The 21,773-nt window shown below is 45.3% G+C and overlaps 1 protein-coding gene across 1 annotated transcript in view; it reads left to right on the top strand.

The window, feature by feature from the left end:
• The first annotated feature begins 8,058 nt into the window (after positions 1-8,058).
• Positions 8,059-21,773, top strand: part of LOC138356763 (peroxisome proliferator-activated receptor gamma coactivator-related protein 1-like) — an 88,685-nt gene continuing 74,970 nt past the window's right edge. Inside the window, exon 1 of the mRNA XM_069313085.1 lies at positions 8,059-8,594. Coding sequence (XP_069169186.1) covers positions 8,207-8,594 — 388 coding nt within the window. The 5' untranslated portion in view covers positions 8,059-8,206. The remainder of the gene's footprint in view (positions 8,595-21,773) is intronic.

Raw genomic sequence — 21,773 nt, forward strand, 5'->3', positions numbered from 1 at the left:
TGTGTTGTTTACCATACCGTTCATTTCGTGAGTATAGTTTATTTTTTCATTTTTTCATATTTTCAATATATATTTTTAATTGTTTTTATTATATTTCAGTGATGGGAACATCATATCACTTGATGTTCCCAATTTTCTGATAGGAACATCAGACCATTTGGGAAGGCATCGGACAAGGGAGTGGGGAATAGCGAGGATGACAAGGAGACATAAGTGAGAGATGGTGGGGAAGACGAGGGAAGAAGAGAGGGGGTAATGGTGGGGAAGGACGGGGGACGGGGAAGTTTGGGATGGTGGGGATGAGGAGATGGGTTAATGGAGAATGGTGGGGAGGACAAAGGGACAGGGGAGTGGCGAATGGTGGGAAGGAAGAGATGATGGTGGAGTGGGGAATGGTGGGGAGGCCGAGGAGACGGGTGGGGGGGAATGGTGGGGAGGACCGGGGGACAGGGAAGGTTACTGTGGCACAGCAACGCACACGCGTTGCTGAGCCACAGCAACGCGTGGCCAGGTACTGCTAGTAATAATATATAAGCACCAATGGGTGAGTACAACTACATGACTGCAACTAGGGGAGTACAAGTAGGTGAGTAGAACTAGGTTAATAAAACTATATGGTGTAACTAAGGGAGTACAGCTAGGTGAATACAACTACATGATTACATCTAGTCGGAGTACATGTAGGCTAGTACAACTTGAGCACTACTAGGTGAATACATGTGGGTGAGTATAATTACACAAGCTATGTAGGAGTAATTGCAAGTAGGTGAAAATCACTAGAGAAGTAAAAGTAGGCGAACACAACTATAGAAATAAACGTAGGTGAAAACAACTAGCTTAGTTCAACTAGGTGAGTACTTCAAGTGAAGTAGAGTAGTATTGGTAGGTGAGTATACAGTTAGGTGATTACAGTTAAATGAGTATACAGTTAGGTGAGTAGAGCTAGGTGAATACAGCTAATTAAGTTGGCACAATTTGGTGAGTACAATTAGATGAGTACATCTAGGTGAATACAACCAAGTGAGCATATCTGAGTACAGCTAGGTGTGTATGTGTACTCACCAATTTGTGCTTGTGGGAGTTGAGTTCTGGCTCTTTGGTCCTGTCTCTCAACTGGTGTACAGGTTCCTGAGCCTATTGAACTCTATCATATCTACACTTGAAACTGTGTATGGAGTCAGCCTCCACTGCCATCACTGCCTAATGCATTCCATTTGTCAACCACTCTGACACGAAAAAAATTCTTTCTAACGTCTCTATGGCTCATTTGGGCACACAGTTTCCACCTGTGTCCCCTAGTGAGTGTGCCCCTTGTGTTAAATAAACTGTCTTTATCTACCCTGTCAATTCCTCTGGGAATCTTGTATGTGGCGATCATATCCCCCCCTAACTCTTCTGTCTTCTAGCGACGTTAGGTTTAATTCCCGTAATCTCTCCTTGTAGCTCATACCTCTCAGTCGGGGTACTAGTCTGGTGGCAAACCTTTGAACCTTTTCCAGTTTAGTCTTTTGCTTGACTAAATATGGACTCCATGCTGGGGCTGCATCCTCCAGGATTGGTCTGATATAGGTGGTATACAAAGTTCTGAATGATTCCTTGCACACGTGTCTAAATGCCATTCTTATGTTAACCAACCTGACATATGCTGCTGATGTTATCCTCTTGATATGGGCTTCAGAGGACAGGTCTGGCGTGATATGAACCCCCAGGACTTTCTCTCTCTCTCTGACTCTTCAAGAATTTTTTTTTTTTTTTTTTTGAGATATATACAAGAGTTGTTACATTCTTGTACAGCCACTAGTACGCGTAGCGTTTCGGGCAGGTCCCTGGAATACGATCCCCGCCGCGAAGAATCGTTTTTTCATCCAAGTACACATTTTACTGTTGAGTTAAACAGAGGCTACAGTTAAGGAATTGCACCCAGTAAATCCTCCCTGGCCAGGATACGAACCCATGACATAGCGCTCGCGAAACGCCAAGCGAGTGTCTTACCACTACACCACGGAGACTGTTAAATTCATCATTTCACAAATGATACCTTGTAACTGGCCTCCAGCTCCCTACACCTATCTCCATTACATTACATTTGCTTGGGTCAACCTCTAACAACCATTTGTTCGACCATTCCTTTAGTTTTTCTAGGTCTTCTTGAAGCCTCAAGCTGTCCTCTGTCTTAATCCTTCTCATAATTTTGGCGTCGTCAACAAACATTGAGAGAAATGAGTCTCTACCCTCCGGGAGATCATTTACATATATCAGAAACAAGATAGGGCCGAGTACAGAGCCCTGTGGGACTCCACTGGTGACTTCACGCCAATCTGAGGTCTCACCCCTCACCGTAGCTCTTTGCTTTCTATTGCTTAGGTATTCCCTTATCCACTGGAGCACTTTACCAGTTATTCCTGCCTGTCTCTCCAGCTTATGTACCAGCCTCTTATGGGGGACTGTGTCAAAGGCTTTCCGACAGTCCAGAAAAATGCAGTCCGCCCATCCTTCTCTTTCATGTTTAATCTTTGTCACCTGATCGTAGAATTCTATCAAGCCTGTAAGGCAAGATTTACCCTCCCTAAACCCATGTTGATAGGTTGTCACAAAGTCTCTTCTCTCCAGATGTGTTACTAGGTTTTTTCTCACAGTCTTCTCCATCACCTTGCATGGTATACAAGTTAAGGACATTGGCCTGTAGTTCAGTGCCTTTTATCTGTCACCCTTTTTGAATATTGGTACTACATTAGCAGTCTTCCATATTTCTGGTAGGTCTCCCGTTTCCAGTGACCTACTATACACTATGGAGAGTGGCAAGCAAAGTGCTCCTGCACACTGTTTCAATACCTATGGTGAAATTCTGTCCGGCCCAACAGCTTTTCTCACATCGAGCTCCAATAAGTGCTTCTTGACGTCATCTCTTGTAATTTCGAACCAATCCAAGGTCACCTTATTTGCTGCCACCTCTCCTAGCGCCGTGACATCTCCCTGTTCTATTGTAAAGACCTCCTGGAACCTTTTGTTGAGTTCTTCACACACCTCTTTGTCATTCTCTGTGTACCTGTCCTCGCCCACCCTAAGTTTCATTACCTGTTCCATCAATGTTGTCTTCCTCCTGGTGTGACTGTGTAGTAGCTTTGGTTCGGTCTTGGCTTTATTAGCTATATCATTTTCATACCTTTTCTCAGCTGCTCTTCTCACACTAACATACTCGTTCCTGGTTCTCTGGTGTCTCTCTCTACTTTCTGGTGTTCTGTTATTACGGAAGTTCCTCCACGCCCTTTTGTTCAGCTCCTTTGCTCTCATACATTCCCTATTAAACCACGGATTCTTCCTTTGCTTCTCTGTTTTTTCCTGTCGGGCTGGGACAAACCTGCTTACAGCATCCTGACATTTTTGGGTGACATAGTCCATCATGTCTTGTACGGACTTGGTTCCGAGTTCTGTGTCCCAATGTATATCCCATAGGAATTTATTCATCTCCTCATAGTTTCCCTTTCGGTACGCCAGCCCTTTGTTTCCCAGTTCTTTTTTGGGGGTGATAATTCCTAGCTCAACCAGGTACTCAAAGCTCAATACACTATGATCACTCATTCTCAATGGGGCTTCCAACTTAACTTCCCTTATATCCGACTCATTTAGGATAAATATCAGATCAAGTAAGGCTGGTTCATCCCCTCCTCTCAATCTTGTCGGTCCCTTGACGTGTTGACTTAGAAAGTTTCTTGTTTCCACATCCAGCAGCTTAGCTCCCCATGTGTCTGGGCCTCCATGTGGGTTTCTGTTCCCCCAATCTATCTTCCCATGGTTGAAGTCTCCCATGATTAGTAGTCTGGATCCGTTCCTGCTAGCCACAGAAGCTGCTCTCTCTATTATATTGATGGTGGCCAAGTTGTTTCTATCATATTCCTGTCTGGGTCTTCTGTCATTCGGTGGGGGGGTTATATATGACTGCTACTATAATTTTCTGTCCTCCAGTTGCTATGGTGCCTGATATGTAGTCACTGAAACTTTCACACTTCTGAATTACCATTTCTTCGAAACTCCAACCTTCTCTTAGTAGCAAAGCTACACCACCTCCTCCTCTCCCTTCTCTCTCTTTCCTCACTACATAGTAGCCCTGTGTGTGTGGCTGTGTGTGTTTGTATGTAGTGATCATGTCTCCCCTTACTATTCTGTCTTCCAGGATCGTAAGGTGCATCCCCCGCAGCCTTTCCTCGTAACTCATGCCTTCTAGTTCTGGGACTAGTCTAGTGGCATACCTTTGAACTTTTTCCAGCTTCATCTTGTGCTTGACAAGCTATGTGCTCCATGCTGGGACCACATACTCCAGGACTGGTCTTACATATGTGGTGTACAAGATTCTGAATGATTCTTTACACAGGTTCCTGAATGCTGTTCTGATGTTAGCCAGCCTCGCATATGCCACAGACGTATTTCTTTTTATGTGGGCTTCAAGAGACAGGTTTGGTGTGATATCAACCCCTAGATCTTTCTCTGTCCGTTTCTTGAAGTACTTCATCTTCTATTCTGTATCCTGTGTCTTGCCTTCTGTTTCCACAGCCTAGTTTCATTACTTTACATTTACTTGGGTTAAACTTTAGCAGCCATTTGTTGGACCATTCACTCAGTCTGTCTAGGTCATTGAGAGTGGCAGGCACAGTGCTTCTGCTCCTTCCTTTAGTATCCAAGGGGAGATTCCATCTGGGCCTATAGCCTTTGTCACATCCAACTCTAGTAAAAACTTCCTTACTTCCCCGCTGGTAATCTCAAACTCTTCTAGTGGTTCCTGGTTAACTATTCCCTCTCTTATCTCTGGAATTTCTACTTGCTCTAAGGTAAGGATCTCCTGGAATTTCTTATTCAGTTCCTCACACACTTCCTTGTCGTTTGTTCGACAATTCAGGCTTGGATACCCATGTGCATGGGAAAAAGGCTTACAGGTTCTGGAAGATGAGAGGAAATGTCAACACTGTCGAGAAATGCCCGACAGATCATTGGAACATTATCTAACACAGTGCACAGTTACAAACCCATTAAGATTTCAACTTAGATTCAACAGAGCAGAAGAAGTTGTTAAACACATATGGCAAAATCTTATTGAAGCGACCATACGAGTAATAAATACTTATACTCCGGCCGAGTAAAACAGAAACAAGCAACACTTAGTGGACCAGCCAGAGGCTTAGGGCCCGCGCAGGAATATCCCTGCAAAGAATAAAAATAAAAAAAAACTGCCTAATGCATTCCATCTGTTAATAACTCTGACACTGAAAAAGTTCTTTCTAATGTCCCTGTGGCTCATGTGGATACCCAGTTTCCACCTGTGCCCCCTTGTTCACGTACCACCCGTGTTGAATAGTTTATCCTTGTCTACCCGGTTGATTCCCCTGAGTATTTTATAGGTAGTGATCATGTCTCCCCCCTTACTCTTCTGTCTTCCAGTGTCGTGAGGTGCCTTTCCTCCAACCTTTCCTCGAAACTCATGACTCTTAATTCTGGAACTAGTCTAGTGGCGTACCTTTGAACCTTTTCCAGCTTCGTCTTGTGCTTGACAAGGTACAGGCTCCATGCTGGGGCCATATACTCCAAGATTGGTCTTACATATGTGGTATACAAGATTCTGAATGATTCCTTACACAGGTTCCAGAAGGCTGTTCTGATGTTAGCCAGCCCCGCATATGCCACAGACGTAATTCTTTTTATGTGGGCTTCAGGAGACAGGTTTGGTGTCATATCAACTCCTAGATCTTTCTCTCTGTGCGTTTCATTAACTTCTTCATCTCCTATTCTGTATCCTGTGTCTGGCCTCCGGTTTCCACCGCCTAGTTTCATTACTTTGCATTTACTCGGGTTGAACTTTAACAGCCATTTGTTGGACCATTCGTTCAGTCTGTCTAGGTCATCTTGGAGAAGTACTCGTCAGTGCTTACCAGTATAATAAGAAGAGCAAAGCGTTCCTCTTATGAGAATAGATTCAAAGAAGCAAAAGGCAACATGAAAAGCACACGGAGAGCCATCTCTAACATTCCAGGAGATAAACAACATTCACATAACAAGATAAAAATCTCCAAGGATGGTTATACACCTGCAACAGACCTTGAAATAACAAAAGAATTTAATAGCTTCTTTTCATCGATTGGTGCTAACCTTGCCCGAAAAATCCCACAGACCCAGACACATGTTACCACATATCTTTCAGGCAGCTATCTAAACTCTCTTCTCCTCTCACCGATCAGTCCTACAGATGTTGTCTCCATCATTCACTCACTAAAAACAAAGTTGGGAACATTAGTGAAATACCAACGATGGTATACAAGAGTGCCTCCCATGCCCTTTCACCACCCATAACTTAGCTGTTCAATAAATCTCTAGTGTCATACCTTCCCTGACATCCTTAAAAAAGCAAGAGTAACGCCAGCTCATAAAAGAGGTAACACGGTAGACATAAATAATTACAGACCCATATCAAATCTTCCTTTATTATCCAAAATATTTGAAAAAAGTATTTACAAACAGCTCTACTCCAATCTCGTAAAATTCAATACACTAAGTCCCTGGCAGTTTGGCTTCCGCTTCCAATAGAGTACCAATGATGCAATTGTTAGTCTGCTTGACTTATTCTACTCAGCCCTTGACAAAAGTGAGTTTCCAATTGGACTCTTCATTGAGCTGAGAAAGGCTTTTGATACTGTTAACCATAACTTCCTCTTACTTAAACTCCACCATTATGGAATCTTTGGCCTTGCCCTGAAATATATCCGATGCTATCTTAGTGACAGACACCAATATGTAGCCATCAATGATATAACCTCTCCTACTCTACCACTAACCGTATGGGTGCCACAAGGCAGCATCCAAGGACTCCTCCTGTTTCTTATATACATCAATGATCAGCCTAATGTTTCTAACATGCTAAAACCTATTTTGTTTGCTGATGATACTACTCTCATCTACTCTGACCCCAACCAACTCATATTAAATAATGTTGTAAACAATGAATTTAAAAAAGTCCACTTATGGATGTTAACTAACAAACTCACACAAAACATAGGAAAGACCTACTACATCTTATTTGGAAGTAAATCAACAAATGCAATTCAGCTTCAGATAGATAATGTAAATATTAGCAATAAAAATGATGGAAAGTTCCTTAGCCTACACCTAGACAAGAGACTCATCTTCAGCACCCACATACAACACATAACTAAAAAGGTTTCTAAAACAGTTGGTATACTCTCTAAGATCATATTGGTCACGGCATAAAGATGTACTCGCAAGGCAGGTTTGGATGGTCACGGCACAAAGATGTACTCGCCAGACAGGCTTGGCTGATCATGATGCAAAACTGTACTATTCAGCAAAACTGTACTATTTATGGATGGTCATGGTACAAAGAGGAACTTGATTCAAAGAAAGGTTCAAATTTTCCCAGAAATAAAGACTTTAATAAAATGCATAACTTTTTGCATTGTAATACGTTATGCATTTTGAATTGATATACAAATTGGATTTTAATTGTAATATTTTATCTCTTTTTCTTTTACAGTGAAAACATTGTTAAGAGCAACAGCAGTATCTGATGAGTACAGCAGCTGTAGCAAGACCAGGCGACAGAGCAGTGCCTGAGAACAGCAGCAGCATCACAGGAAGAAGCTGCACATCCATAAGTACTATACAGCAGCAGCAGTTGTGGCCAGAGCCAAAGATGAGTCAACACCACCACAATGGCCACAGGAAACAACACAACAAGAAAGTCAGGATTAACAGGGCAAGGAAGAGGCAGAGTTTGGTGACGACTTCTGCTGTGTTGCGGCTGTTTATTGTGATGGCTGCTACGGTGTCTCTTGTCCTCACCCTGGCTCTCCCGGCCCCTGCTGACACCCTGCCTCTGCAGGCCCCTGCTGACACTCTGGCTCTCCCGGTCCCTGCTGATACCCTGCCGCTCCCGGCACCTGTTGATACCCTGCCTCTCCCGGCACCTGTTGATACTCTGCCTCTCCCGGCCCCTGCTGACACCCTGCCTCTCCAGGTCCCTGCTGATACCCTGCCTCTTCCGGCACCTGCTGACACCCTGCCTCTCCCGGCCCCTGCTGACACCCTGCCTCTCCAGGCCCCTGCTGATACCCTGCCTCTCCCGGCCCCTGCTGACACCCTGCCTCTCCCGGCACCTGCTGACACCCTGCCTCTCCAGGCCCTTGCTGACACCGTGCTTGTTAATATGGTGCCTGATGGCACAGTACCTGCTGACATGGTGACTGTTGACATGGAGTTAGTTGACATGATTCCTACTAACACTCTGCCTGTTGGCACGGTGCATGCTGATATCCTGCCGGTTGAAAAGTTATCTGCTGGCACTCTGCCTGCTGACATGGTACCTGCTGATCCATCATCTGGTGACTCATCACCTGCTGATCCATCATCTGATGACTCATCGCCTGCTGATCCATCACCTGATGACCCATCGCCTGCTGATCCATCATCTGGTGACTCATCACCTGCTGATCCATCATCTGCTAACCTATCACCGGCTGATCCATCACCTGCTGACCTGACAACTGCCTACCTGTTTCCATCTACTCTGTCCTCAACTTATCCAACTCGTCAAGGTATGTGTTATCATGTTATGAACAAGGCTGTTCTTCATAATTTAAAATAACAAAGGTTCATTACCGTAGGTGAAATTGCACACCAGATGAGAACAGATTACTTACAAAAGTACATGTGGCATGTTAAATATGTAAATGAAAGTTTATGATTAAGAAAACAGTCAGCATATGCAAATTGATCAGTAGGCATGTAATGTGTTAAGTTTACGTGGGAAATTGAATGTTTTAGTTAATTCTTATTTGTGATGGCAGCATTTTGAAATGTTAGTACCTAATTTGGAATAACATACAAATCCTGTTTTATGTCTATGTAATAACGTATCAAGAAACTAGGCTAATGTCTTGATATGTTTCATGCATTAGGTTGTAGTTTTTCTTGTGATTCACAGAGACTAGCGTAATAGATCAAAAGCAGTTTGTAAGCAAAGTTACCATACCTTAAGAGTTATAAAGTAATTGAACAGAGGTGCCTTATGTCCATATAGCTTTAATTTAATGGTCGACAGAGTTGTCATGAAATTTCATACACCAGCTGAAGGTGCAATTCTGCTACATTTCCAGCTGTTGTTTAAAGGGACGGATGTATACCACTGATTTCAGAAATATTATACTTTGTAACGGGTTTTTCGTGGGTGCCAATATACTACATACCTGGAGATGTTTCATTGCTATTAGGTATATATAATACATGCTATGTTACCTGTTATTTTAGCTACACGTGTCTGTTAAAGTATACTTGGCTATGCGGAGTGAGAAAGCTAGCAACTTTACTGCCTCCCAGAGTTAAAAGTCAGTTTGTCTATAGAAGTAGTAGATGTAGAACATGTACTACTGGGCAACTACTCCAACAATTAATTACCCTTTTTACCTTTAGGTTAAATAATTGTTTTAGGGTCAAGTATTCAATAAGTGGGTTACAATTTAACATAATATTTCCACTGTTTTATATAAAGTAATAAAAATTTTATTGTCAATAAAAAATTTGAGAAACTGCTTAAGTGACAAAAATCTTGTAAACTCTTTCTATAAGTTTCTAATGAGGGAAAGAGTTTTCCACGTGGTAGGGAGAAATAACAGGCAGAGTAAGCTTTGCCATTAAATAATATCAACACAATACAATATCTTGAATTTGGAACTTTTAACACCAGAACGATAGCCTAGTTAATAAAATAAACTCAACAATTGAATCGCGACAAACACGATTTGTATTATTTGAAATTTAAAACAGTCTGATCTTTCCACATTTGACACAATTCAATGCTGCACAATAATCACAATTATGAGCACATTAAATTTAGCATCAAACTATAAATAATTATGTTATCAAGATAATTATTAATAAGTTATTAATAGTAATATTATTAATAATTATTTACCACTGGTAAATGTGTAAATATAGAAAATGTTAAGGAATGGGAGCTTGCTGCTCCAAAATTACATCGGAATTTGACATAGAGTTACTTAGGCCAAAAACTGAACACTATAAATCGTAGCGGCTCGCAAAATGTTCGTACTCTGTTTTCTGTTAGTCGGTCCTCGTGTAGGGTAAGTTCAGGTAATTTAGTAAATCAGTTTAGAACGTTAGAAACGTATGGGAGAATGGGCTGGAGCAGCGAGCAGCCCTTCGTCTGCATCATATGGATACTTAAATCCCTGTTATTGGGCCGGTATAAGAGGGATTGACTGAACACTTTACCTCTCTCCCTAATATTAACTTGATATACTTGTGCAACTACAATGCTCTTCACCTGACAATTTATAATCATTACTGACTATGTCTTGAAGTTTGAGTTAAAGAGGCAGAAAGGGACCTCAGGAATCCTCAAGTTGTGCCTTCGACCTGTAATCTGACGTTAGAGTGATTGTCAGGTGAGTATAACATCTCTATCTCTATGCACATATTATCTGGATCCATTTATTCATGTATAGTTATATATTCAGATGATGAGTCATAATAACGTGGCTGAAAAATGTTGACCAAACCACTTACTAGAAATTTAAGAGACGACGACGTTTCGGTCCGTCTTGGACCATTATCAAGTCGATTGTGATGAGACGCGGGAGGCAAGGGCATTAAGTAGGCAAGAGAGAGAAATGAGGAGATGGAAATTTTAGAGGAAGATAAGAGCAAGGCAAAAGGTACGGAAGGTAAAGTGTAATAAAGGGTGTAATAATAGGAATAAGAAAGGGATCGTAAGAGAAAGAAAAACAAAGATAAAAGGAAGGGTAGGATTATGTTAGGTTACGTTTGTTAGAAAGTGTAAGCCATTTGAGTACATACTGTGAAAGGGAAGAGTCAACAGCAACAAAGCCAGGACTAGGTTTTGTATCAGAGCCGATTCGACAAGACGGCGTAGGAAAGATTATTTTAGAGGAAGACCAATGAATAGGATGATTAGGATCTCTAACATGACAGAAGAGAACATTGTTTGTGTCTGCGGACTTAACTCTTCTTTTGTGTTCGTTTTGTCTGTCATTCAGTGTTCGGCCAGTTTCACCAAAGTATTGGAGAGGACAAGACGAACAGCGAACAGATTAGACACCAGCAGCATTAGAAGCAGGAGGAGCAGTGTGAACTAGATTGCTATGAAGTGTGTTAGTTTGTCGAAAGGCGAGCTTTATGTCAAGAGGACGAAAGGTATTAGTAGGAGTTTTAAGTTCAGAAATGAAGGGAAGGCAGAGCAGTGCTAATTGTGTTGGAAGTAGGTTTAGGATGAAAGAAATTTCGTTTTGCTTGAGAATATACACAGTTGATAAAATAAAACGGGTAACCAAAGCGAGAGAATGATTTGTAGATAAAGGAAATTTCAGAATCAAGAACCTGAGGGTCGCTGACAGGACCAGTCAGTCAGTTTAGTCAGAACCTGAGGTAGCTGACAGGCAGGTTGGGAAAGGTGAAAGGTGGGCAGATAGGAGGCAGCCTTGAGTTAAGATGGTCAGTAACCACAAGTGGTTAATCTGGTTGTGTCTGAGCCTTAAATATATGATGGAGGAATTGTTAAACAGATCAGTATATATAGAGTAGTTTGGGACCCTAAAGACATGCTGCATTTTTATCAGATTAATAATGGCAACTAACTCTGGCAAGCTAGAGTATCAGAACCTTTAGTCAGACCCACCTCTTCCCATGGGCACCTTTAGTCAGACCCACCTCCTCCCATGGACACCTTAAGTCAGACCCACCTCTTCCCATGGGCGCCTTTAGTCAGACCCACCTCTTCCCATGGGCGCCTTTAGTCAGACCCACCTCCTCCCATGGACACCTTAAGTCAGACCCACCTCTTCCCATGGGCGCCTTTAGTCAGACCCACCTCTTCCCATGGGCGCCTTTAGTCAGACCCACCTCTTCCCATGGACACCAAGGAAGGACTGTGGGAATTTACTTATGAGAGCAATATTTATTAAGTTTAATTTTATATGAATAATTATTTTAAATTTTGGTTAATTATATATTTAATTACATTATAAGTTTATTTTATTAAAAGTAGTGGACTGAATCAGTCTGCACAACTGATTCCTTACACACTTGGGGGGGGGGGCGGGATATTTAAAACCATAAATAACTAATCTTAAAAAAATCTGTTAATTAAGTTAAGAATTTGGATTTAAAGCGTTGCTTTGCTATACAGTCTTGCTCTCAGTCTGGTCACCAGCCTGCCTACAATATACATTGCAGTAATGCATAGAAAATTTATTGAATTATTAAATCACGAATTAGGGTGATTTATTATCGGGAATACTTACCCATCTGGGCTGGTTGAACATGCCACATAACCATATCAGGCTGGTAAACTAAGAAGAGCCACTCCCTATAACCATAAAAAATGGAACAAGGCACTTTCCTTATTGTAGAAGAAGTCAATCAACGGAGTGTACCATAGAACCTTAATACTCTTCCAAACTCCAGCCCTGCATCAAGTGTATGTTACGGCCCTAATGGGGCGCAACCGGGTTCTTTTCTGGTGGTACTAAAGTTCTGGTGTCCAGCCCCAAGTTAGGAGAGGCTTTCAAGGGGTGAGCTCAGTAATACAAGTAAAACAAAAGGGGGAGGTACATTAAATACAACAGTTCATCACTTTATCCATATATATAATTTCTTTCCCATCACCATCTATATATATATAAGTCTTAAAAGGAAGTATTAATACACTATATGTACATCAACGTCTCTCTCAGAAGACACTAAGTAAGTAATTATCAAAAGAAGGCACCAAACCGGGAAGGCTATGTAGCACCATCAAATGCGCAAAATAATCAGAGGGCGCTAAATATCACCAAGGATGCCAATATGAGAACAAAAACGCATAAGGCGAACGATATCAAAAGTATCCTGAGTCACCAAGAATTCTATTGAAGGACAGGTTACCGCAAGGGGCGGTCAGAAAGCAAGACACACGCTCGTCCTGGAAGTCAGGACATTCAAGAAGGACATGCACGACCGTAAGAGAGACAATGCAACTAGGACAATAAGGAGCAGGGCAGCGCTGCATCAAGTGACCATGGGTTAAGCGAGTATGGCCAATACGCAACCTCGCCAGAGCTGTTTCCCACCGCCAGTTATGGTGGAAGGAGGACGGCCACGAGGAAACACAACATTTAAGAGCACGTAGTTTGTTACCAGTAACAGACGACCAAGAAGCCTGCCAACGGGTAAGGACGGAGGAATGGATAACCGGGTAAAAGTCGGAATACGGAATACCTTTACAAGAGATGGGACAAGAGCGGACAGCTTCCTTGGCGGCAGCATCCGCACGCTCATTTAAAGACACACCAATATGGCTGGGAACCCAACAAAACTCAACCGACTTAAATTTACTGTGAACAAGAAACAGCCACTGCTGGATCTCGACAACTACTGGATGAACCAGATTAAAGGACCCGAGAGCCATGAGGACACTACGAGAGTCAACAACAACTACAAAGGAAGACTGACAACGAGAAAGCAGGAGACGAAGAGCATAGAGAATAGCATAAAGCTCCGCTGTAAAGATGCTAGTCTCCGGAGGTAAGCGACACATAAAAGTGCAATCAGGAAAAACAACAGAGTAGCCAACACCGTCCGCAGACTTAGACCCATTGGTGAAGACAGAAACGGAGCGGGAATGAGAAGAAAAGTGCTCAAGGAAAAGGCGTTTTAGAACCGTAGGAGGGGTAAAAGCTTTAGTGATACGGGTCAAGGATGTACAAAACTGCGGAAGAGGGACTCTCCACGGGGGCAAAGAAGGAACAACACGAGGAGAAACATTAGAAATACGAACGGAAAGAAAGTCCTGTAGGCTATAACCGGACAGAAAGAGGGAGGTGGTGAAGAGGAACAGGAACCACAGGAGGGTTAAAAGTTAAAGCACGACAGAGGCGAGAGGAAGGATGTTGTAAGGACCACGCAAGATAGCGAAGACAGTAGCGATCACGGCGGTCTTGGAGAGACAGGAAACCAGTGTCAACATACAAGCTAAGGACGGGAGTCGAACGAAAGGCACCAGAACTGAGGCGCAACCCAGTATGGTGCAAAGCATCACGACGGTGAAGAGTAGAAGAAGAAGCAGACGAGTAAGCAGGGCAACCATAATCGAGCTTAGACAGGACGAGAGAGGAATGTAAAGCAAGGAGAGTGCGCCTATCTGCCCCCCAAGAAGTATGGGCCCTTGCCCGAAGGAGGGCAAGGGCCTTAAAGCACTCAACACGGAGGTAAGAGATATGGGGAGACCAAGAAAAACGAGTGTCAAAGAATAACCCCAAAAGATTCGCAGAATCTGTACTCAAGGGGATGACCATAAAGTGACAAAGAGGGACTTTTACCAGTTTCCGCGTAAAAGTCATGGCACAAGTCTTAGAAGTAGAGAACTTGAAGCCATGATCGGTGGCCCAAGACGACACGGCATCAATTGCAAGTTGAAGCCGACGCTGAAGGAGAGGCGAATCATCACCCTGACAGCAAAGGGTAAGATTATCGACATAGAGAGCGGAGAAGACACCTGAAGGAAGAGAGGAAAGAAGACCATTGAGGGCAACCAGAAAAAGAGTAGTGCTCAGAACACTACCCTGGGGCACACCTTCGTATTGCTGAAAAGAGGCAGAGAGAGCGGTACCAAGGCGAACCCGAAAGGAACGACGAGAGAGGAAGCTGCGGAGGAAGAGAGGGAGACGACCACGAAGGCCAAAAGAATGAAGTTGAGATAGAATATGATACCGCCAAGTGGTGTCGTAAGCCTTTTCCAGGTCAAAAAGGACGGCAACAACGGAGGTCTTCGCAGCAAAAGCAGTACGAATATAGACCTCCAAGTTCACTAGGACATCTGTCGTGCTGCGGCACTTGCGGAAACCAAATTGAGAAGGGGAGAGGAGGTGATGGTGTTCCAGGAACCACATCAGACGAACGTTAACCATACGTTCAAAGAGTTTGCAGACACAACTTGTGTGGGCAATAGGGCGAAAATCCTTAGGGGAAGTACCCAGAGACCCCGGTTTGCGAACAAGGAGGACAACGGCATCGAGCCAGTCCTCAGGGACTGACGACTCCCAGATCCGATTATACAGACTCAGTAAATACTGAGACGTACACGGAGGGAGATGGCGAAACATCTCATAATGAATTCCATCGGAGCCCGCCGCCGTAGAACCGCAGAAGGCCAGGGCAGAACGAAGTTCAGAGAGAGAGAAGGGATCATTATAGGGAAGCTGAAGACGAGTGCAGAAATCTAAAGGACGAGACACAAGGACAGGTTTACGAAGAAGGAAAGATCGGGGAAGATGAAGACCAGAGCTAACAGAAGAAAAGTGGGAACCCAGTACGGAAGCGACCTGCAACGGGTCCGCCACAAGAGTATCATGGAGGTGTAGGACCAGTGAAACATCGGGAACGAACTTACCCGCTATCTTGCGGATACGCTTCCAGATCTGGGTCAGAGGGGTTTCGGAAGTAATTGTCGAGACATAAGATGCCCAACATTCACGTTTAGCCATACGGATGGCCCTACGGGCCACCGCACTCGCTTTCCGAAAGAAAAGAAAAGAATCGGTCGTCTGCCTACGGCGGTGCCTCTTCCAGGCTGCACGCTTACAGCAGACAGCCCGAGCACAGTCCGCATTCCACCAGGGAACGCACTTCCGTGGACCCCGAGAGGAAGAGCGAGGAATAGAGCGGAGGGCAGCGTTGAAGACAAGTGTCATGAAAAAGGAGGAGAGCGAGAGAGAGAGGCAGAAGGGAGAGGTCAGAGAGAGCAGCACTGAGGGTAAATAGGGTCCAGTTCGCCTTAGCAAACTGCCACCTAGGGAAAGAGAAGGAAGGGCGAAAAGAGAAAAAGGAAACAAGGATGGGGAAATGATCACTTCCATGGAGGTCATCAAGAACCTGCCACGTGAAATCTAAGTAAAGAGAAGAAGAGCAGAGAGAAGGATCAAGACAAGAAAGGGTGCGAGTCCGAGAGTCCAAATGAGTGGGCTCACCTGAATTCAGAAGAGGCAGGGAAGAAGAGAGGAGAAACGGCTCAAGAAGGTGACCCCGGGTATTCGTCAGAACGTCACTCCAAAGAGAATGACGACAATTGAAGTCACCCAGCAGGAGCACAGGCTCCAGCAAGGAGTCTAGGAGGTGTTTCAAATCAGGAAGAGAAAGCGGGACACTTTGGGGGAGATAAATGGAACAAACTGTGTACCATTTCCCCACAAAGATACGAGCAGCAGAACAATGGAGAGGCGAAGGAAAAAGTAAAGGAACAAAGGGAACATCAGCACGAATCAAGAGAGCAGAAGAATTAGAAGCCCCAGCAACGGCTGGGGGGGGGGGGGGAGAGAGAAAAGAATAGCCACGAAAACGACCAGGACGAGCACCAAGCATCAGCTCCTGGAGACAGACACAAAGGGGCGAAAACCGCGAAATCATAAGTTGGAGTTCGAGGAAATTGGCGTAATAACCTCGAACGTTCCATTGAAGAATGGACAACGACGAGAAGAGAAAGGACAAAAACAGAGAACAAGGAAGAAACAAAGGCGAAAGAGCAACAGAGCACGTTAAAGAATATCAGGGTCAGCAAAGTCAGGGTTAGGGGGCATGGGTAAACTGAGCAAAGACGGAGGGAAGGAAACGGGAGAACAGATCAGAGGTGGGCGGGCGGGGTCCGGAGGAGGAGGAGAAGGAAGAGGAGGAGACAATGGAGAGGAGCAGTCAAGGACAGCAGCAGGAATAGGGGGAGTAGAAAGAGGGGAGTGCACCCCAGCAAGAGCAGCAACCGAAAGGGAAGCAGGGGTCAAAGAAACCTCCATAGCACGAACAGGGGGCGCAATCATTGAAACGGGAGGGGAAGGAGCAACAGAGCCAGAAGTAGGAGCCGAGGAAGAAAGCGAAGCCTTTTTACCCACCGAGGAGGAAGGAGAGGAGCCAGGCTTACGCTTCTGACTTAAAGAGACTGGTGTCCCAGCAACTACGTACCGGGCAACGGATTCCAGTGTCTCAACAGGAGAAGCTGAACGAGAGCACACACGACGGCCGTTAAGAGAGCGATGGACATCCGCCTGCACCGACAGGCGGCGGGGAGAGCCGATAGATGGAGGAAGAGGATGGGAAGGAGGATCGGAGGGGGACGGGGAAGAAGACACAGGAGACATGACAGACCGGGTAGAAAGAAGGGGAACCCCAGACAGAGGACCAGGAGGGGGACCCCTCGGGACAGAACACAAAGGCACAGAGGAGGGGGCAGTGGGCGTATCAGGGTCCAAGGCCTGGAAACGGTTGTGAGTCTGAGGAAGGCGGGAAGGACGAGGAGAGGAAGAGCGCAACACGCGAGCATAAGAGATGTTAGTATAAGGCGTGAGCCGGCGAACCTGACGTCTCGCCTCAGGAAAAGATAAACGCTCCCGTTGCTTCAGGTTGAGGACGGCTGCCTCAAGCTTGTAATGGACACAGGCACGGGAGAAGGTAGAATGGGCCTCACCGCAGTTGAGGCAGCGAGCTTGGGGAGAAGTGCACTCCAACTTAGAGTGACCTTCACCCCCACACAAAGGACAGAGACACAGTCCCAGAGCAGCGGAGGGCACCATGCACAAACCTCCAGCACTTGTTACAAAGTCGAGGAGAAGGAATATACTCCTGGACAGAGCACCTAGCACCAGCAAGAATGACAGAGGATGGAAGGGTCCTACCATCAAAGGTGATCTTCACAACGCGAAGGGATTGACGGCGACGACCACGAGGGGGACGAGTAAACGAGTCAACCTGGAGGACAGAATGGCCTTGGGCATCAAGGATATGCTGAATATCATCGTGGCAATTATGCAGATTCCGAACACCGGTTGCAACATGGGGTGGGAGGGAATAATGCCAACACTGGCATTCATCTGAACGTTCTTGGAGACCCGAACAGGGATCTCGCCAAGGCAAGATAAGGACGCCAAGCGGGAAGCTGCATCCTGAGAAGGAGCAGCAACGACACGTGTACCGAGACGAGTGGGGTTGAAAGTAACAAACGCATCCACGGAAACTACAAGATGCCGATGGAGGGAGAAATCGTCAGGAGGCGCAGGATCAAGAGGGAGGAGATCAAAGTATCTAGCCCATGAAGCAGGACCAAACAAGGCCTGATACGCATCAGCACGGGAAGGAATCGAGCGAGTGTGGCGCGAACGGCGTTGAGAACCCCTAGAGAGAGAGGGGTAAAAAGACGCAGTAGTCACAACGAGAGACTTAGCCGCACCAGGGGACGAAGTGGTCACCACTGGGGGTTGGAGGCTCGACCCAACCACAGAGGAGGGAGGGGAGCTGGGGGAAGAAGTCAGGACGGTCAAAGGAGGAGCAAGGTCGGGACCCAACGCAGCAGGAGCTACAGAGCCTGGTCTTCCAATACAGGCCGACTCGGGGGCTTGGTCGCCCACCCCACGAGCCTGAGAGGGTACAACGGAAACATTCATCGACAGAGACGAAGAGAAAGAAATTCATCCACGAATGTGCCCCCATACCCACCATGGAGCCACAATTTGAGGCAGGACACCCAACAAGAAGCTATCGCCGATCATGCCGGGGCCCCCTAGGGGTGCGTCGTGAGTATACGCTCCACAAACGCCACCTTAAGAACCGTCAGTCCGTCGAGATCGGGTTCAGCGACGAAAGGGGGATTGACAATAAAAGGTTCCCCTCGCTCGAGACGTTGGGTACTACAGTTCTACGGGTGCAAGAGTAGGCCTCCTCAAGCACCTGGGCGTCAAAATAGAAGAAGTCCAAAGAAATAATCTAAAACAAGCAAAAGGTCGGCAGGAAACGACAAGCAGATAGGAGAAGAGGGGGGAGAAAAACGAAACATAAGGACAAGAAAAAGCGATCCGGCACAATTAGAGAAGACAGCAGCAGGAGTGCAAGGCCAGAAAAGGACAGAGGACTGCCCCACGGAGCATCACACTCCGGCAGCCGTCCACCAAGCCCCCTCACGACGCCAACGGGCCGGATGGGGAGGGGGCAGAAGACACTAAACATTCGGCGAAGCTCAATCAATGCAGTCTTATACCGTGTTTCCTCATCCGTGGTACTACCCTCAGCTGGTACCGAGAAACAACAATAAGTCTACCCTGGCCATGGGTCAGGCAAACCACAATCCCACTAAGTGCCTCTTCGTGAAGGCCCACAATCACAGTCCAGCCTGGTGCTGGCAGATACCATCAGCCTCGCGCTGCTGGGCCACTTCACGAGCGAATACTAGGGTTGCGAGCCCTAGGCAGGAGCTTCGTGTAACTCGCTGGTTACTCTCCTCTTTCGGCACCTTAGTCAGTCGCCTCTTCTATCAGCCAGCCCCGGGTACGGCGAATCCTGTTACTGCCACTCCACAGCCAGACAGTAGAACACTTCACAGATCTCTTCCGGTGGCGGCTCACTGCTTCCTTAAAGCAGAATGGTGTAGAGACCTTGGCTGCCCTGGGTAGACTGCCTCTCCTTGGATCACAGCAGCCCTACGTCGACTCTGTGGATACAGACACATCATCAGTACACTGGGACACTACATGGGACTACTAGGAAACATCACTTACTTATGTAGACACATATATCCTACTCCGCTTATGATAGATGGCGCTGCTTCTCTAAACACCACCTCACTAGAGGTCAGCACCAGCTACCTCACGAGCCGACTAGGACAGGAATCTAGAGCCTCTTGCTGGCATATTCCCGTCATCACTAGATGGCGTTGTCCATGTTGTGGGGGGTTTCGGGAGCGGACTCACAGATGGCGTTGACGTCGCTACTCCATGCTCTGACGATGGACTTGGGTTCCTAACAGTGTACTCACCTAATTGTGCTTGCGGTGTTTGAGCTTTGGCTCTTTGGTCCCGCCTCTCAACTGTCAATCAACTGGTGTACAGATTCCAGAGCCTACTGGGCTCTATCAAATCTACGTTTAAAGCTGTGTATGGAGGTAGCCTCCACCACATCACTGCCTAATGCATTCACTCTGTTAACTACTCTGACACTGAAAAAGTTCTTTCTAACGTCCCTGTGGCTCATTTGGGTACTCAGTTTCCACCTGTGTCTCCTTGATTGCATACCACCTGTGTTAAACAGTTTATCTTTATCTACCCTGTCAATCATCTGAGAATTTTGTAGGTAGTGATCATGTCTCCTCTTACTCTTCTGTCTTCTAATGTCGTGAGGTGCATTTCTCGCAGCCTTTCTTCGAAATTCATGCCTCTTAGTTCTGGGACTAGCCTAGTGGCATATCTCTGAACTTTTTCAAGCTTCGTCTTGTGCTTGACAAGGTACGGGCTCCATGCTGGGGCAGCATACTCCAGGATTGGTCTTACATATGTGGTATACAAGGTTCTGAATGATTCCTTACACAGGTTCCTGAAACAGTTCTGATGTTAGCCAGCCTCGCATATGCCGCAGATGCTATTCTTTTGATGTGGGCTTCAGGAGACAGGGTTGGTGTGACATCAACTCCTAGATCCTTCTCTCTGCCCGTTTCATGAAGGACCTCATCTCCCATTCTGTATCTTGTGTCTGGCCTCCTGTTTCCACTGCCTTGTTTCATTACCTTACATTTACTCGGGTTGAACTTTAGTAGCCATTTGTTGGACCATTCATGCAGTCTGTTTAGGTCATCTTGTAGTCTCATACTGTCTTCCTCCATCTTAATCCTCCTCATAATTTTTGCCTCATCAGCAAACGATGAGAGGAATGATTCTATACCATCTGGGAGATCATTGACATATATAAGAAACAGTATGGGTCCAAGGACTGAACTCTGCGGGACCCCACTGCTGACGTCTCGCCAATCTGAGACCTCACCCCCGCACAGTGACTCGCTGTCTTCTGTTACTTAGGTACTCCCTTAGAGTGTGTTCCGTTTGGGTTAAGTGTAATATGGCGAGTCTCCTTTCTCAGTGAAGGAGCGCTCTTGCCCATTTAAATTTTATCGCAATCCCAGAGGAGAGGTATTTAAATTTTACTTTCTATAAAATGATTTCAGCTTTTATTTATTTTGTTAATTTATGCTGAAAACCGTAACCAGGCTCTATGAATTAAATATTTATGTATAGACACAAATACGCTCTGTACTCTACATGTTTGTGACGTGGCGGTCACATTTTCTCCACAATGGGTGGAGGAATTATTTACATTTCTTCCTATTGAAGATAAACTTAACTTTAATTTTGTTTTGATGGTTCTACACAGCAACAGAAACTATCTTTTCCTGATGTATATTTAGTTAAGTAAAATAAATTAACTATAAATAAATATTGTGTGGGAAATTTCCCACATAATTCCAGGGAAAAGAAACATGGATCGGAACCCACTGTTTAGGAATGTCCGAACACTTCATTACTCCTTTTCAGAATTTTTTAAATATTGTTTTAATTTTACTGTGCACTCCTGTGCAGCAGTACGTACAAGATGGACGTCCAGTATTGGAGGTTTCTTGGCGACTTCTTCTCCAGCCATCTCCAGTGGTACTAACTTTTATAATGTCTTGAGGCTAGTGGTGCCTTTGCACTTTACTTTTACTATCGTCAAGGTTCCCTGGCTGTGTGGGTGAACACAAACAATACAACCTATAAGCCACTCTGAACGTGCGGCTGTTGCTGTCCATTAGAACAACATCGCCATGGTTGTAAGTGAATTCGGTTATAGGGCTTGGTAGCCCCATTGTGATACTCACGCAGAACAGTTAATTCTTCCATGTCCAAAATTCATTCGACCGA

The sequence above is a fragment of the Procambarus clarkii genome, chromosome 74 (genome assembly GCF_040958095.1).
Source record: "Procambarus clarkii isolate CNS0578487 chromosome 74, FALCON_Pclarkii_2.0, whole genome shotgun sequence".
Lineage (NCBI taxonomy): Eukaryota > Metazoa > Arthropoda > Malacostraca > Decapoda > Cambaridae > Procambarus > Procambarus clarkii.